The following is a 12,731-nucleotide window of genomic DNA, read 5'->3' on the forward strand; positions in this document are numbered from 1 at the left end:
CACACCATGTAGGCCAGGCTGGCCTTGAGCTCACAGAGATCTTCCTCCTGAGTGCTGGGATTAAAGGTGTGTATGCCACACAGCCTCAATCACCCATTTTGAATGGTCTACAGACTAAGATGGTTTCAATAGTTTAAAAACCTCCAGTGAAGACTGGCATTACATGATCAGTGATATGAAGTACACCCGAGCCTCTGCAAGGAATGTTTTTCTGGAACACAGCTGTATTAGTTCCTTCATGTGTTCTCTATGGTTTCTTTGGTGATACAGCAGCAGAATTACAGTAAGAATCTGAAAAACCTTTGCTGCTGGGCCCTTTTTAGACAAAGTTTGCCACCTTCCGTCTCAGAGGAAGACACTCTCAAAGGAATTAAATTAAATAACCCCCAGGCTGCTTAGGACTGGAACTTGTCCAGGACCAAATCTCTAAAATCAGTTGTAAATCCTTTAAGTATTGATTAGAAAGACAAGCATAGTGGCTCATGCCTCTAGTCCCAGAAATCAGGGATCTGAGGCAGGAGGATCAAACGTTTTGGCTAGCCCAGTCTGTCTAGAAAATAAAAACTCCCATTTCAAAAACAGAAATGGGTAGTTTGTTCTTTTTATCTTGGGACAGAAATAATCAAATTTCAGTTGGTTGGAACAAACAAGTGATTAGACCTATGAATTCTAATCTTTAAATCACATATTTTATAAAGAGACAGCATGGCGTCATGAAAAGAATGTTGGCTTGAGCTCAGGAAGCCAAGCCCATCCTCTGGACTGTTGTTTATCCACATGAAGCCTCATCCAGCCTAACCTTCCTGTCCCTAACCTCCATGTCCTCAGGTCTATACTGAGGGTGCTGTAGAAGGCTCTCTCTCTTACATCCCCAGCATTTGGCATTTTGCTTAGTGGTATTCCTGAGATAAAGTTCACAGGGAGTGTTATAAAGGGGAACTTTAGGAGAGTGTGAAGTGATTGTGCAGACCCATCAGCCTGTCTTTTGCAAGCTAAGTGGCCAGTGACCTACCTGTAACTCCACTGGTCTCTCCATAAGAATTGCCTGTGTTGTTGCGTAGTCATCTATTCCAAGGACAGCCATGTCCTGTACTTCCATACATCTATGGTTGAGCAATGTGGGCAGGTTAGTGCCTCTGTGTTAATGCATGCTGGGTCCTTGGCTATTGCTATATGTTAAAGTAATAGCACTCCCTGGATACCTTGGCTAGGTTCTGAATGCTTTTATGTGTATTCTTTTCATAATAGGAAATCTGGGAGATTTCCTATTATCTCCCAGATTTCCTATTATCTGCCATTAACAGTGAGGAAAAAGGCCTTGAGAAATTTGGAAACTTCTTCAAAGCTGTCTAGCTGGTACATGATAGAAGCACAGGTTGAGCCAGTGCCTACCCATAATTCCCAGCACTCACCAATGTGCCTCCATTGCCCCGTTTCCTCAATTCTAGACCCATGCATGGCTGAGGGGAAGGCACAGGGGTGGGGGCTGGGCATATCCTATTGTGTAAGCTTTCTGGTCTTTACCAAGGTCTAACCTTGTTTCATCTCATGAGCTCTCCTGGCAGGGCAGACAGATCTCAGAGCTCTGAGGACACCGTGTGTGCTCATCTAGCCCTGAGGAGGTACTAACATCAGTGGCATTGTCACAGCAGCCATCAGGACGATGGATCAGGCCAAGCTTGTGATTTTGAGTTAGCTTCACTGTTTGCAGTAGTTAAAGAGGCTGGAGAATAACCCGCAGAGCGTGTCTGTGCCTTGTGCTCTCGAGAAGTTTCACCATAAGTCCTGGTAGCTTTGTAGCCCTCTCCATCCTTGCTCTTGTATCAGACCTAACATTTCTCAGGATTTTTTGGATGAATCTTAATATTGTTTGTTGCTTCCAAGGGTCTTGTTTTCCTTGTGATTAACCCCACAAGCCTATGGCTGAGTATGCTGCTGGCCCTGGGTTTTTCTAACTGATGGCCTCGTGATGGAGATGATGTCAGGGAAAGCTCTGCTCTGTTGCTCTCTGATCCTTTGAAAATGATTATATAGTGTCACTGAGCTGGGCACAAGAAGGCCTTCAGCCTGCATTCTTCTCATTAGAATGCGGGCAAGTCATAGCTGCCTTGTTTGGTTTTGCTTTGAAAAATAAATGAAACTACTGGATTCATAACATATAAAACTTACTGACTCCTACTGGGTTTATAGATTTGAAAGTGTTTGGCCTCCCAAGAGAAATGTGGTTTATCTGAGATACTATTTTAATGACAAAGCCTGCTGTGGCTTGGATTAAGTTGTTCTCAAAAGTCAACTGAACTGGAAAAAATATAAATGAATCTTACTTTGTGAAGCAGCTTGACTCACACAGCATGAGAAGGTATCTGATAACATTTCAGGCAATTTACCAGTTATTAACCTAATAGTGCCTGGCTGCTATGTGTATGGATTTTTTTTTAATCTTCTAGTTCTAAGTTCATGGTCACTAGTTCATGGTCACTACTATTACAGTTCTAAGTTCTTGGTCAGTTCCAAGAGGAGACAGTATCATGCCTGCTTTTATGACAAAGCAGCAAGGGCAAGGCAGCAGTGTTCCAAAAGTTCTTTACTGCCTTCAGGTGAGACCTGAGTCGTAGTTTTTTCCTTAGCTGTTTCTACTGTTTGACATAGAGGAAATAAAATAAGATGGCTCTTGATAGGCTATCCTCAAAAGCATCTCAGATTTCTTGGGTAGCTCTTTCATGAGATGGTTCCCTTGAAGGTGGCACATGCGAATAGCCTTTTTTCCTATTAGCTGAATCACAGTGTGGAAGGCTGATAACACATTTGAGCCTTCTGTCATTGTGGACACAAGGGCTAAGATTGTTCTTATTCAGCTGCCTCAGAGTGCTCGGGACGTAAGTGAGCAAGGCGGAGATGTGTGTTAAGAAACTCAGTTGGCTGATGCTCCCTTTGGAGGTAAATTAAGTACCGTTGGTTTTAGTGATATAAGCTTCCAACATGGATAGGAATGTTTTCAGACTGTCCCAGGTCGTGTGCATGTGCTTTTATAAGCTGGGTCCCTACCAACCCGACTTGGGAAGTGTTGAATGGCTCTCTGGTGGCAGGAAGCTCACTCAGGCAGGAGTCACAGTTTTGTGTTACCCGCAGGACTGGGGTTAATTACTGTGTCCATCTCCTATGTGAGACCAGGAGGTAGTGAGCTGTTTGCTCTGGGTGGAAAATCTAGTCTTCTCTGTTCTTGCCCTCAGCCTGTGATCATCAGCATCTTCATTGTCTTCATCTAGCACTTTGGTGGTGCTTCCCCTCAGTCCCCAACACTCATGGAATTCTCCCGGGAGCCTCCTGTAAATTTAGCATTTTTATTATTTTTTAAACCATGTGTGCATTGCATGTGGATATGTACACGTATGTGCAGGTGTTAGTGGAGGTCAGATGCATTGGATCCCTCGGAGCTGGAGGACAGAAAGCTTAGCCCCCTGCTATGGTGCTAGGAACCTAACTCTGGTCCTCTACAAGAGCAGTGTACAGCCTTTATTGCTGAACCACCTCCCCAGCCTCCTTTTAAATTGTATTAAAGTAATTAATTTTTATTTGCACATAATATTTGTACTTATTTATCTGGTGTGGTACGATCACTTGACAGTGTAAATAGTGTATACTGATCAATTTGGTGTAATTAATACTTCTAGTTCCTCAAATATTATCATTTCTAAGTCAACAGCCTCCTTTTAGGAGACTGAGGAGCAGGGAAGTTGAGCAACATGCCAAATTTGTACAGTAATAAACTACAAAGCAGGGATTTTAAATCCATCGAGGTGGTCTGACTGCTGAAGTCCTGTCCTAACCATTCTGCTAAGTGATTGCTAGACACTGCCTCATGGGCTAGTCTTCAGAGAAATGATCATTTTCTACAAGTCTGCATCTACGCCTGCGACTAAAGAATTGTAAATCTCCACTTTTCTGATTTCTCTTCTAATTCCCTTAGTCTGTCTGGAAAGCATAAGAACTTTGAAAGCAAATGCAGAACTGACTCCAGAGAGAATGTTCTGGTCTCAGTGGAGTGGGTTGAACCTTCACTGTGGCAACCAGGAAAGGGAGAACTGTAGGAAGCCAGGACAGTCTTCAAGAGAGGTCTGTTGAAGTGGCCTGTGTTGTCTCCTGTCGGGAGCTCACCGTGGATGTGAGAGGCTGCTGCAACTTGGGTGCCATCAGCTTTTCCGTGGTCCTGACCTTCTGAACAGAAAAGGAGAGGCAGGCTCAGCAACCTCCCTTTTGTGGCTGCATCTTTCTCCCTCAGTGGGGATGGTGGTGTAGAGCCTGCAGGGGAGGACAGGTTAGTACCCTGTGGTGTGACACTCTCTGATGTATTTAACCATTTCTGCCTGTCTTCTCCAGCAGCAGCGTCCTTGTTAAACGGATGTTCAGGCCCATGGAAGAGGAGTTTGGTCCGACACCGTCTAAGCAGATTAAAGAAGAAAACATAAAGCGAGGTATCTCTCCTTCCTGTGTGCCACTGGTGTGAAGGTTAGGGAGTGTCTTGTCAAGAACTCACTCCCTGAGACTGAACCATTCCCAATCCTGGTGGGCTTTCCCTCATATGGGAGGTTACAGGCTTTTCCATTACAGGCCTTGGAGGAACGGTTATGTGGCTCCCAACTCCTCCAGCAGGGAAATACATAGTTCAGAGGACATTGGCTCTGTGAGTGCGTCTCATGAACCAGTGATTCAGAGATATTCAATAGATAAAACAATTAACAACAAAAGGTTGGGCACGGCCATATGAGATGGTGGCTCCCAGTTCACCATCACTTGTTTTCACCTCCATTCCTTGGTGTCTTTTCCTCCCTGACTTTACTTAGGAATAGGGCAGAGTCATAGGGAAACCAGGAGTCACACTGGTGTGTGGAATTATATTTACAGCCTGGTAGCTGGTCCAATAACTATTTTTCAAAGCTTGTGAAACTGCCACCAAAATTGCCACTACAAATTGTATTGGCCTATAAGTAAAAGTTAAGGTATGGCTTCTGAAACTTTGAATTCAGACACAGAGGGCGCTGTAACCTACCAGCGGTAAAAACCACCTCCACGCTACCTCCAAGAGCTTCTCTTTGGAGAAGGATGGAGACATCACTGGGCCCTTGCTCTTAGCAGTCGCTCAAGAAGAATGGTGACAGTTAACAGCAAAGCCATCGTTACAGGTTGTTTTTCCTTTGCAGCCACTTGTCAGGGTAACTGGGTCAGAGTCATTTTGGGGCTCCACAAGAGGCTGCCTGCCTTTGGCTGTGTGATGTCTGGGATGTTCAGTGCTGGTTCCTGTTGTGGTTGGCAGGATTGTTGCCATTGGTACACCCCAGAATAAATCTAATGAAAACTGGCTCTGTGGGCAAGCCCTCTAACGGTCTGGAGCCCAGTATGGCCTCTAGGCTAGCTGTCAGCAAGCCTGACAGGGGAAGGCTGAGACTGCCCCACCTGCTCAACAAAACAGAACAAAATGAAGCACCTGAGCTCTTACCAGCCACCCCTGAGCAACAGGAAAAGCAATGGTTCAAGCTGAGGCTATTTATTAGTAGTGCTAATTTTAATAGAATGTAATCTCTCTAGGGTCATCCTGATGGAAGTTGCTCTTTCCCTCTCTTTCTGTTGTTGAGAGCTTCAAGAAGTTACAGAATTTCCACCAAGTAATAGCTACCAGTATGTCTTCCTCTTGAGTTTACTCTTCCTTATCTGGATGTAGCCAGGGTCCGCATTCTAAGTATTTTTCTCACACTGTTCACATTGCCTCCTTTTCTGATAGCCTTTGGGTTCTAGGCAGCTTAACTGACATGGAAGTGATGCAGGATTGCTTCAAGGGACTAAAGTTGTAAACTTGTAGGAAATGCAGTCAGTCTGCATATTTACTCGGCACTTCTGTTTTGATGTTTGATAAAGAAGGCACCCGTGCCCAAGTCTGCCTCTCTCCTTCCTCTGCCTCTCCTCCCGTTACCACAGTCACCGCAATCTAGCTGAACATTCACAGGCCACAGAAGGGAGTTTGGGCAGAACCCCTGTCAATGTGGCCTTTATATGCACAGCTTTAAGAAAGCCTTTGGGACGGAGGGGGAGGGGAGACATGGAGTTTGGATTTGGCTGATTTCATTTCCCAGTCCTGCCTTTGTTTTTCTGCCGATGGTGATGGTATCTAGGTGGATTTAAGATGATAGTTGAGATGTAGGCTCACCAGTGTTTTGCTGTTATTGTTTTTGCCTGGGGCAGTTTTCCCTAGTGTGGACAGATGAGGGGTTTCAGCTTTTTCTTCCCTTGGGTGGGAAGTTATGCTGCTGCCAGAGGATAAAAAGAGTAGCCCTCTGGAATGCCGGACTGCACCTGAATGACAGTGGCCAGTTTTTTGTTTGTTTGTTTGTTTGTTTGTTTTGTTTTTGTTTTCTGGAAGCTGCCCTTTCAGCATGATTGCTGGAGTGGTGGGCACAGGAGGAGGGCTCAGTGGTCAGGGGAAGCAGAAGCAAGGGTGACCATGTTTGTGGGACCCCACAGGTGCATCTTAGCCTCCCGAGGTCCATTTACATTGCTGAGATCGGCAGTGCCTGCCCATCTTAGCCTGCACACTCCCCAGTTCAGAGCTCTTACAGAGAAGTGAAAGGAAAAGCTATGCCCTCGCTGGAGGGCACAGGGGCCACACCTACTTCCTGGTTGCTTCTGTAGGTTGAAGACTGAGCCTCTCTGTGTGCTGGGCCTAGATGAAGCCTACCACATGGACCTTATTTCCCAGAACTGGCAGCAGGCACCTATGTGCTGGATGCTAGTGTCCTACTTCACAGATTATCCAGACAGGGAAAGATTAAGTCATTAGGGTCACAGCAGGGGCTGAGCTGGACTTGCACCCAAATCTGTGATTCTCTGCATCCTAAGTTCTTCCTGGACTGTCCTAGGTGCTACCCTGGTACCCTTCCAAGCCTGTGCAGGAGAATGTCTGCCTGACCTTCTCTTCTCCTGGTGTCATTCCTTTTTAGATTTGGTGCTTCTATGCTCTTCACAACTCAGAGATACTTGAGTATCTTAGCCTTCTCCCTCACCTCACCATGGTAGGAGCTGTCTGGAAAGCATCCTCTTTTTGGCTCTTTCTTTATGACTCTCACAATGGTGTCTAGGTCATCTGGTACCTGCCTGTCTCTCCTAATGGACCATAAACTCCCTAAAGGCAGAGAATGGGGTCTATTAGCTCTCTGCCTCAACCTCAGCTCTTGGTATATACAGCCTATGGCACCCAGGAGCCTTCAGTGGTATTCACTGAATGAGCACAGGGAACAGTAGTCATGAGGAGACTGTGTGCCTTTCTTGAGAAACTAAAGTGTGGATCTAGGTGTCAGAGCTGGTACATCCCAGTAGTCATTGGCCTTTTGGCAGAGCAGGTGGTGTCAGCTTGAGACTCCCATGTGACAGGAGTCACGCTGGCTGTCCCCTTCTCTTGCAGTGCTTTTGTATGTGCGGAAGGAGAGTGATGACGTGTTCGACGCCCTGATGCTGAGATCGCCCACAGTGAAGGGCCTGATGGAAGCGGTAAGCCACAGCCCCCTCAGCCTCCAGAGTCCCTGCCCTGCCACCTGGGCAGAACTTAGGTGGCTCCAGAATCAGAAAGAAAGTGAAGAGTCGAGTTCTTTGTAAATATCCATGTCTGTGTCAGCCTATCAGCGTGTTAAGACAGACTTTTGGAATAACAGCCAAATTCCTATTGGTTCCAGACTAATCATCCCAGTCAGATACTTTGGAGGAAGGATAACATGGGGCTTTTGTTTATCTGTTTTAATAAAACCAAATTAGGTGCATATAGTGTACAAATAAACACAAACCAAAAAAATGTATGGTGCCTTGTTGGCTTGGGTAGCGTATTCCAAAGTGGAGAGAGGACATGTTGGTTATGGGGAAAGATCTGCTGCAGAACTGCAGTGGTTTGAGATGATTCTCCCCTTCTCTCCGCTGCCCTAGGCCAGGGTTAGCAGCACGACCTAGGGAAAGCTGTGTTTTATTCACACGCTGTTCACCTAGCTTTGACTGTGCCTCAGTATGAGCAGTTTCAGAGACAGCTGTGCAGTAGGGGATAGGCTGTGGCAGTGATGGGGACCAGCACTGCCTCTCACCTCTCCTGGGGGCTGCTGGTCTGAGAAATGCATCGGATGGGATATTTGGGCTTATGGCTGAACACTGCAGTACGTGAGGAAGTTCCTATGTGTAGACCACACAACACAGTGGCCTGAGATCACTTTCATTTGTACTTTTCCCTGGTGTGTGTCCATGCTAGAACATGCTACAAACCAGCGCTTCCTTCTCTTTACTGGCAGAGTAATCATTCACTGTATGAACACAACATACTTCATTTTTTTTCATTCATTCAGCTGACAGGTCCATGTGCTTTTCCTTCTTGGGGTGCTCCTGAGAATGCCCTGCTGTGAATGCTCATGGGCTACTTTCTGTTTGGACATCTGTTTCCAATTCTTTAGGAGTATATACAGAGTAAAACTGGCAGGAAGACACAAAATGCCCTCTATTACACGATTCAATTTATCAGTAATGTCCAGAATCAATGACTTCTGGGAGAGAGAAAGCAGGCAAGTTTGCCATGGGTTGGGGAGCAGAAGGAAGATCTACACTAGTGCATTTCCTGTGGAAGTGATGAGAATGTTTTGGAACTTGAGAGAACAGCTGTGTGATATTGTGAATGTATTGTGAGTGTCTATCTACAGTTCTGAGTAGTAATCAAAAAAAATTAGAAGAATGTGGCCACGGTGGGTTTCATACTGCTCCCACTCTGGCATTTCATGACCCTGGTCATTCTGAGCAGAGCAACACTGTCACTCTCCAGAAAGCGCAGGAGGAGGCTTGGCAGCTTTTTATTTGTCGTGACTTGTGGGGACTATTGATTTCTATTCTACTCAGAGCAGAAACAAATCCAGAAGCAAATGCAAGAAAGACTATGGAACTTCTAATGAACTATGATTTTTGTTGTTTGTTTTGTTTTGAGACAGGGTCTTACTGTGTAGCCCCAGCTGACCTGCAATTCACTGACTGTATAAGCAAGGCTGGCCTATATAATTCAGAGATCCACCTGCTTCTGCCCCGGTAGTGCCAGGACTAAAGGCTGTGTCACCACCATCATGGGCTCTGAATTTTAAACTGATTAGAAAGAACAGATACTACAAAAGCCCTAGAAGGGATGGACCAAGATTTTTTTTAATGACCTTGAAATTGCTGAAGGATGGATAAATGGTCTACAAAATAATGTAAAATAGTCAGATTTCTCTGAACATCATTGTCCACTTCCATACCTTAGTCTGGTTTTTAAGAGCAGATAAAATAATTGTTTATAGGAGTATCTAGAGGTTATTTCAATGCACATTCTTAGTCCTTCCTGCTGAAGAGGCAATGTTGCTGAAGATTCAGGCTGACCTGGATTCTTGCCTCACCTTTCTGAGCACAGGGATTATGGGACTGTAAGCATATACCACGAGGCCTTGTAGGAATCCATATTTAACCAACTCCTAGAACAGCCTGAGGGATGGATACCACAGATCTAGAACAGGTTTGAACTGCTGTGCTATGCTGGGATCCTGCTTTGGTCCTTGGTGTTTTTTTTCCTTCTGTAACCTCTGTCTACTTTCATAAGTACCCTGAAGATGTGTTCACACTGGACCACTGTGGAACAAAAGGTCACTTCACCTACTCAACAGCAACTTTTCTAACTTTTCAGCCTCCCTTCAACTCCTGTGTTGTTTTGGTAGATGGTAAATGGGGGTGAGGCAGGGGAATGGGTAGAGAGATCTGCAAGCCTTGGAAACTTCAGGTTCCCTCCATGGCTTTAGTCATAGTCTTCAGGCAATTCTGGCTTCATCTTCCTTTCAACTTGGAACAAAAAAGTTTCCTTAACGTTTAACACAAACTACCTGCTTGCTTCTGGAGTGTTACAAGTGGGAAAGGTGGTCAAGAAGAGCCTTTTCAGGGTCCACAAGTGGGCTGGTAGTGATCTACAAACCAAGTTCATCGACCTTAGGGGTGTCAAGACCACAGGCTCTGTCGAAGGGGACCATCAGCGTGTGATGGAGATGGTGTCTTTTGAAGAACACTAGAGCTTACTAATGTAGTTCTCTTTTTAAAAATGATTTATTTGTTTTATGTGCATTGGTGTTTTGCCTGTATATATGTCTGTGTAAGTGTGTCAAGTCACTTGGAGCTGGATTACAGTCAGTTGTAAACTGCCATGTGGGTGTTGGGAATTGAACTCAGGTCCTCTGGAAGAACAGGCAGTGCTCTTAACCACTGAGCCATTTCTCCAGCTAATGTAATTCTATCCTGAGTTGATTTGTGTCTCTGTGTGAGGTAGGACAACTGACTGGAATGTGGATCCGCCGAGAACCAGGATATTTTATTATACTCACATTTACCAGTACATGTTTGTATGTTATAATAAATATGTACATGGGTATATAATATGCATGTGTAATGTATGTGTATTCCTATATATTGTAATATGTGTGCATAAAATGAATACATAAATTTATACATCATCTCTCCATATCTAGAATTTGTTTCACAACTTTCCATAATACTAAACTTCATGAGTACTCAAGTCCATGTATTTTATATAAAATAGCATATTCCTACGCAACTTCGGCAATCCTCCATCTGCTTTAAACCATCCCTAGTTACACTACCTGATGAATGTAAAAGCTATGTAGATAGCATTGTTTAAGAAGTAATGGCAAAAAATGTCTATACATATTCAGCACAAGCACAATTTTTATAAAATACTTTTGATCTTTAGTCACTTAACCCTGTGGGTGCTGCCTGCAGTTATCGAGGGCAGACTGTATAGATGTCCGTATTGTTAGTGGCATAAATATGGGTGATATGTGCTTGTGTGAAATGAATCCACATATGTAAATGTGTCAAGAGTACAGTAGAGTGGTCAGTATTCCCTGTCTTCAGCCATGACTCTGTTACTTGGATATATGTTCCCTTTTACTTATTTTATTGCAGTTTTGTCATTAGCATACAAGACATTAGATTAAAACATTTTTGAATGAAGTGAGTTTTAGTACACTCTCCTCCCTCAGTCTTCCGACCTCTTGTCCCCAACCTCTGGCAACCTCCTTCAGTCTCTTTTCTTCTTTCATGTCATACGTTTTTTCTGGTTTTGTTTTTAAAGTAGTCTTTTACTTTTTAAAAAAAGAAAATAATTATTGACAGTGATGAAATGTGACTCTGTCACCTAAAAAAAATACAACTGTGTTTCCACCCTTCCTTCAGGTGTGAACTGGTATTTGAATCAGAAGGTACCATATCAGACAGATTCATGAACAGTTCCGAGGTGGTGACTTTCTGTAGCCCACATGGATGTCCTACAGCCTGTGAGCCAGGCCACATGATGGGTGCAGTAGCTCGGTTAGCTAGAAGGTGGTATGCTCACTTTAAAAAAATTGGTGTTTGTGTGTATGTGTGTGCACATGTGTTTTCATCAGTGAGCATGGGCTGTGTCATGTGTGGAGGTCAGAGGACAACACTGAGGTCACTTCAGCTTCCCCCTGATTGAGACAGGCTCAGTCTCTGCTGTAGCACCTGCTGCAAGTCCATGGGAGCTCGGCCATTGCAGGTGTGCACTGCAGCATCTGGCTAAACGTGCAGTTTGGACATCCAGACTCAGGTCCCCATGCTGTGTGGCAGGCACTTTAACCACTTAACCACTGAGGTGTGTGGGCTTGCTGTTTCTTGAGACTGTTTCAGAGCTTGCCTGGCTCTTACCACAAGCATACACAGCAGCAAGCAAAAGATCATACCTCCTAACTGTGCTACTTCCTGTGGGCCAAGCATTCATACACACTAGTCTAGGGGGGCCATTCCTGAAACCACCACATAGTAACCTTATGAAGAGTGAACTTTGACCACAGAACCTCGGAGCTTGTTCTGGAGGTCAGTGAAGCCACTCAGACCTCAGGGCTCTTGCACATGCTGTCCCCTCTGCCAGGATGCTCTTCTTTCATATCACGATGTTGGGGCTGCTCACCCCCAGCTCGTGGGGCCTGTCAGACCACTCACATAAATAACACCTCTTCTCTGTGTGCCTCCACCTGCTTTATTTTATTTCAACCTGGTGTCTTGATCAGTTTTTATTGTCAACTTGACATGACCTAGAGTCACCTAGGACAAGGGACCCTCAGTTGAAGAATTGCCTGAGACAGACTGGCTTTTGGCCATTTCTGTGAAAAATTGTCTTGACTGATGAATGATATGGGAAGACCCAGCCTGCTGAGTCAGCACTGTCTCTAGACGGCTGAGCAAGAGCCAGTCAGAAAACCAGTAAGCAGCTTTCCTTTCTGCCTTTCTGCTTTACTTCCTGCTTGAGTTTTTTAGCTTCTCAGTAACAGACTGGTATTTGAGGTATAAGAGGAAATAAACTTTGTCCTCAAGTTGCTGATGGTCAGACTGTTTTGCTACTGCAAGAGGAAAGAAGCCAGACCACCTGGCATACCTAATATTGGTTGGGTGTTCCTTCCTTCTTTTCTCCAGTAGAATATGCAGTCCCGAGGGGTTTGTCTCTTGCTGTCAGTTGCATATCCTCAGGCCTTGGGCACAATGTTTGTTGCAAATGTTTGCTATTCGCAGAGTATGTCCCACCATGCTGAGTGCTACAGGCTCCTTTTAATTATTGTCATACTCCTATGAACATGGCATGGAAATAGCATCATCACCATTTTACAGATAGG

At 44.8% G+C, this 12,731-nt stretch overlaps 1 protein-coding gene across 1 annotated transcript in view; it reads left to right on the top strand.

Moving 5' to 3' along the window:
- Positions 1-12,731, top strand: part of LOC132652402 (grainyhead-like protein 2 homolog) — a 55,592-nt gene that overhangs the window by 36,501 nt on the left and 6,360 nt on the right. Inside the window, exons 7-8 of the mRNA XM_060377784.1 lie at positions 4,378-4,472; positions 7,451-7,536. Of these exons, the coding sequence (XP_060233767.1) occupies positions 4,378-4,472; positions 7,451-7,536 (181 nt within the window). The remainder of the gene's footprint in view (positions 1-4,377; positions 4,473-7,450; positions 7,537-12,731) is intronic.

Source organism: Meriones unguiculatus, chromosome 1, assembly GCF_030254825.1.
Source record: "Meriones unguiculatus strain TT.TT164.6M chromosome 1, Bangor_MerUng_6.1, whole genome shotgun sequence".
Lineage (NCBI taxonomy): Eukaryota > Metazoa > Chordata > Mammalia > Rodentia > Muridae > Meriones > Meriones unguiculatus.